This window comes from Lampris incognitus, chromosome 21, assembly GCF_029633865.1.
Source record: "Lampris incognitus isolate fLamInc1 chromosome 21, fLamInc1.hap2, whole genome shotgun sequence".
NCBI classification, from domain to species: Eukaryota; Metazoa; Chordata; class Actinopteri; order Lampriformes; family Lampridae; genus Lampris; species Lampris incognitus.
Window position 1 is genome coordinate 23,220,709 of NC_079231.1, and position 5,378 is coordinate 23,226,086.

General features: G+C 48.2%; 1 protein-coding gene across 1 annotated transcript in view; it reads left to right on the plus strand.

Moving 5' to 3' along the window:
* The window catches only part of ptprnb (protein tyrosine phosphatase receptor type Nb), a 68,533-nt gene extending 65,214 nt beyond the window's left edge, over positions 1-3,319 (plus strand). The window contains exons 24-25 of the mRNA XM_056301113.1: positions 1,641-1,714; positions 3,248-3,319. Coding sequence (XP_056157088.1) covers positions 1,641-1,714; positions 3,248-3,319 — 146 coding nt within the window. The remainder of the gene's footprint in view (positions 1-1,640; positions 1,715-3,247) is intronic.
* The last annotated feature ends 2,059 nt before the right edge of the window (positions 3,320-5,378 follow it).

The following is a 5,378-nucleotide window of genomic DNA, read 5'->3' on the forward strand; positions in this document are numbered from 1 at the left end:
GTACATGCTAGCTGGCCGTCGGCTGTAGTCTTTGCGGTGTGTTCAGGTGCTCCTTTTTGGCCCAGACGGCAGGCGACATGAGGCGACACAACAGTCGGCCTTCATTGCTGCTAGTTGGTTTGGTGTGTCTGGGCCCTGTGACTGCAACTATTCCCCAGTCCTCTGTGAATAGTACACATGGCCATGGTAACTCCAGTTAATGGTCACGCCCATATTTGCATATGAAACTGGTCGTCGGTTTGGCTCGTTATACCATTGTATTGTTTATAAGGGTGGGGACACCTGCAGTCACTGTATTGTTTATAAGGGTGTGGACACCTGCAGTCACTGTATTGTTTATAAAGGTGGGGTACCTGCAGTCACTGTATTGTTTATAAGGGTGGGGGTACCTGCAGTCACTGTATTGTTTATAAAGGTGGGGACACCTGCAGTCACTGTATTGTTTATAAGGGTGGGGATACCTGCAGTCACTGTATTGTTTATAAGGGTGGGGATACCTGCAGTCACTGTATTGTTTATAAAGGTGGGGACACCTGCAGTCACTGTATTGTTTATAAGGGTGGGGTACCTGCAGTCAGTTGAGACTGAAGAGGTCACTTAGATGATGATGAATGGTTTCTCTCAGTAAACGCTGTGTCCAGATGAACTGATTCAACTTTCTGCGAGCCGTCAGATTATTTCTAAGATCAGCAGTTTACCGGCTGCCTCTCCGGACTTCGTCGCTGTATCAGTCCTGCACAGCCTGACCGCAGATCACCATACTGTTAAGAAATGTGGCAGCATCTTCTGCTAGAGCGGTGTTCACTCCTGCACTGCTGCCCCCTGCGGTAGTGATGCGCGAGTCATGAAGGAACCATTCAAAACGAACGACTCGGTAGTGACAACTCCTCGCCTCCATTAACCCGTTCCAGACTCGCCCCTCCTGCTAGCTGGTGCGAACTGCAGGACGAGGCGAGACAACGTGTCACGATCGCGCGACTCTTCTATGAACTCAAGGCTCGGCGTTTTCGGTTTTTAGTTTTCAAAGCCACCCAGCATGCCGAATTTCGCCACCAGAGGACGCTGTTACACAACCTCACACGAGCAGGAACAACTTTTGGCTCCCTGGACACACAAAATCTGGGTGAAAATCAGTTTAAACCGATCCGCTCCTTTTAAAAAATCTGGGTATTTTTCGGTGAAAACCGGAAACGCTGAGCCTTGTAGGAACTGTATTTGTGTCAATGTTTCAAGTTAATTACTGACCCGGGACGTCCCGGGTCTAGAAGAGCCGCACGATTCCATTATTTCATCTGATTCAAGTGACTAGAGGGCTAAACCGGAAGTTAGCCGGCTCGGCTGGCGGGGATTCGCCAGGCTCTGGGTGACTGATTCGATGACTCGAGTGACTCGAAAACCTGATTCTCTTGAGTGACTCATACAAACTCGAGTCAGTAAAGAGTCGAACCCCACATCACTACCCTGTGATGCTGTGTGGTGCTTTTAAACGCTCCTTCCGGTTTGCTTTCTGCACATTCCGTTTGTTACTTCATTTGTGTATTTGTTTTCTATTTTATTCATTTGCAGTTTGACTCGTCGGTGCTCAACGCATCCAGACATGTGACGTAATACAGGGCTGTGTTGCTTGTTCACTGCTGCAGGTGTGAAGGAGATCGACATCGCTGCCACCCTGGAGCATGTTCGTGACCAGAGGCCCGGGATGGTTCGCACCAAGGTGAGTCGCAAGTGTGCGATGGCACGCCTGCCAGTGCACGGTTGTTGGTTCCTAATGAGGAATGAGCTCGACCCTGCACAGCCAACGTGCCCATCAGCAAGGCACTCGGTTCCCCTGCTTCACACCACAAAGACCTTTGAATCCGTGTTGATCGAGCTGGTTTCACGATAGTTCCTGTCAAATTGTGTTGTTACTCTAGTACGTGTGTAGCTGCTTTCATTGCATGCAGCTTTTTTAGGATGGTGTCATTTGTGTGAAGGCCTTTGTAGAGTAAATGATGAAGAGTCTGTACTACAGGTACAGAAGAGAAGGGAGGGAGTGGTTGGTGCAGTTCAGACATCTGATCTGATCTAATAAAAACATTCCTGCTTCTTTTTACCGTCATTCTAAATAGGACGGTGTCTTTAAACGCAGGATGAATCTGTTTAAAGACAGTCTCGTGAAACCAGCCGGGTCAGTCTGCTACCACGCTGGGACAATACGACGACAGATATCTCAGTTTAGTGCGGTGACACACTGCAGTCGACTGTGATTGTTCATCTCCATGATTGTTTTAATGTTAGGCAGGGGGCGCTGTGCTCGGCACAACCCTCTCTGGCTGAATACGCAGTAAGTGGGAAAACATCAATGCTGTGATGATCTTCTGCACTGGGAATAAGTCCAGTCCATCTTTGTCCACTTTGAATGATTTATGACGGATGATAAAAACCTAAACAGAAGATATGCTGTGAAGCAACCAAGGGGAACGTACAGAATCAGACGTGCGGATGCATAAAGGCGGGTTTATGTTGCCGTTTTCCAGGAAAAGTGAGTGTGGATGTAAATCGAGTTTTAACAGGCTTTAAAACCCAAATGACCATGACAATGGTCATTTTCAGATGAGCATGGGTGTGGGAAGATGGCGGTGCAAACTCACGTTTGCAGAGGCCTCACCCGGCACCGTCCATGCAGTGTCTTTGTCCACGTCTGCGTCTTAAGTTTGTCTTCGTCTGATGGCTGGGAGAGCTGGCGCTGGATGGGCTGAGGGAGGCTGGTCTGCCGCGTCCTGTGGGCCCAGGGACCACGGCCCTGACCGGAGCCGCGCCCCAAGAGGAACCACCGAGGGCGGTCTGACAGGACGCGGAAGCGGGGCAGGCTAAGCTAACTGCTAGCCCATGCGGTTCCGATAACACCGAGGGTGGTGAGGTGGCGGCCTCGCCTGGCCTCGCCTGCTGTGGGTGAAACGATGTTTCGTTTCATTTCACATGTAGAAGTGCATGAAATGAAACGACAAATTAAGTGTTTCTGATTCTGAAATAAGCACAAAACCCAAAGTACTTTCTTACCCAATAGAAAACCCTGTGGAGTGTCCTTGAGAAGATGAAGCACGGTGCACCAAGCTGCATTTTGTCTAATAAGGGCTGTACCTGCCACATCTTGTCACTCAACTGACCCGTCTCTATTTTCATTTGTACCTCATATCTCGCCATAACCCGCTACCGTCACAGACATGCAGCGTTAAAACAGCCAAGTTCTCCTTTTGTGGAATTGCAGGATCAGTTTGAGTTTGCGCTGACAGCCGTCGCAGAGGAGGTCAACGCCATCCTGAAAGCCCTGCCTCAGTAAAAACGCCACCACAACCCGACGGACCTGTCGTCGCCTTGCTGTCTTGTCAAAGCACCGGCTGACTGGCTGTCTGACCCCCCCGCGCCTTGGGAACTGTATGTTATAAAAGCATCTGACGTGTCTTACCTTGCATTTTGTCCTCTCTCCCCAGGACGACTTATCATGACGATAAATGACATCGTGCTTCTCTTTCCTCACTGGGCGATGCCTTGGTTTAGCGATGGGTGATGTCATGAAATATACTTTATGACTGCTAATACCTGAGGCTGGATTTCAACAAACACAAGAGATTTGATTGGAAACTCTGGCACAGTGGTCTTGTCGCAGACAGACTCAAACATCCCCCACAGTTTCTTGCTGCTCGATAATCCAGGTAGGAAGATCCCAGAAGGTTGAACCAGTTCATCTGGACACAGCGCTGATTGACAGATAGGTTTCATCGCTCAACTGAGTGACCTCTTCAGTCTCAACTGACTGCAGGTACCCCTCCCCCCTTATAAACAATACGACCGAAACCATCAATCAGTTTCATATGCAAATATGGGCGTGACCATTAGCTAGAGTTTGGATGGCCATGTGTACCATTCACAGAGGACTGGGGAATGTTGCCATCACAGCATTGTAAGATGGCGACAGATGAAACCGGTCGTTGGTTTCGGTCGTTATACATCTGCCGCCATCTTGCAATGCTGTGATGGCAACATTCCCCAGTCCTCTGTGAATAGTACACATGGGCTTTAGTTAATGGTCACGCCCATATTTGCATATGAAACCGGTTGACGGTTTCGGTCGTTAAGCAGCTGTAGTGTACTGTGTTGTTTATAGGGGTTGGGGATACCTGCAGTCAGTTTAGGGCCCTGACACACCAGGCCGTCACACCGGGCCGTCGGTGAGCATCTGTGACCCTAGTCTTTGTGGTGTGTCCTCACACCGTCGGCACTAGTCGGACCCCTGTCTGCAGCTTTTCAGCCGATTCAGCATGTTGAATGGGCGGAGCCTGTCGGTGAGAGAGATCACTCTGATTGGCTGTTCAGCTTAGCGAATCAGTGCAGAACGTACATGCTAGCTGGCCGTCGGCTGTAGTCTTTGTGGTGTGTTCAGGTGCTACTTTTTGGCCCAGACGGGAGGCGACACAACAGTCGGCCTTCATCGCCGCTAGTCGGTTTGGTGTCTGGGTCCTCAGACTGAAGAGGTCACTTGGTTGAGTGATGAAACGTTTCTGTCAATAAAAGTTGTGTCCAGATGAACTGATTAAACTTTGTTTGTTCCCCCAAAGTTGGCTGCATCCTCTCTTAGATGTAAAATTGGGGATTACTCGGTTTCCTCTCCTGTCAAGTCCTGCGTTAATCACCCTACCAACTAAACGGCACAAGTGTTCAGTCTTATTTTCATGAAGGACAAAGTGAGTATATCCATCCTGAGAGTATAATCTTCTATGCTAGCTGTCAACTCAGTCTTTCAACTACTTATATTCTGAATATGGATGGATGGATGAAATGCGAGCTAGTTTGATATAACCTCAAACAGATGTTAAGAGGGAAGTTATTACAAAATTAAAAACTTATTTTTTTAACTGCTGTGAAATTACTGAGATTTAAATATACATTTGTTATATCAGCTGGTACAGGGGACATTACGCTAGATTAGATTAGACAAGATTAGATTAGATTAGATTAGATTAGACTAGACTAGACTAGACTCAAACAGACGAATGACACACCATCTCTCTTGTTGAAATGCAGCCTTACGTCCAACCAGCTTCCCTTTTACTTTAAATGCAGCGTGGCTGAGCGAGAACACGCTGCGCTTGTTGAAACCATGACATTGGCATGTTGCAAGTGAGGGTGGACATGACAGCTAGGGCTGGGTACTGTGGAAAACTGAGGCTTTCAGTTTAAATCTGTATTTCAAGTTATTAGAGGGCGTTGAAACGCTTCAGAATTTTGTAATTCACCATATGAATTAAACGCCCAAACCTGCTTGTAGAACTCTGGATGAAGGAACTCAGCTGAGCTCGGCCTTACGCCTCCTACAGACTGTGTGGTCACACTGTGAGACA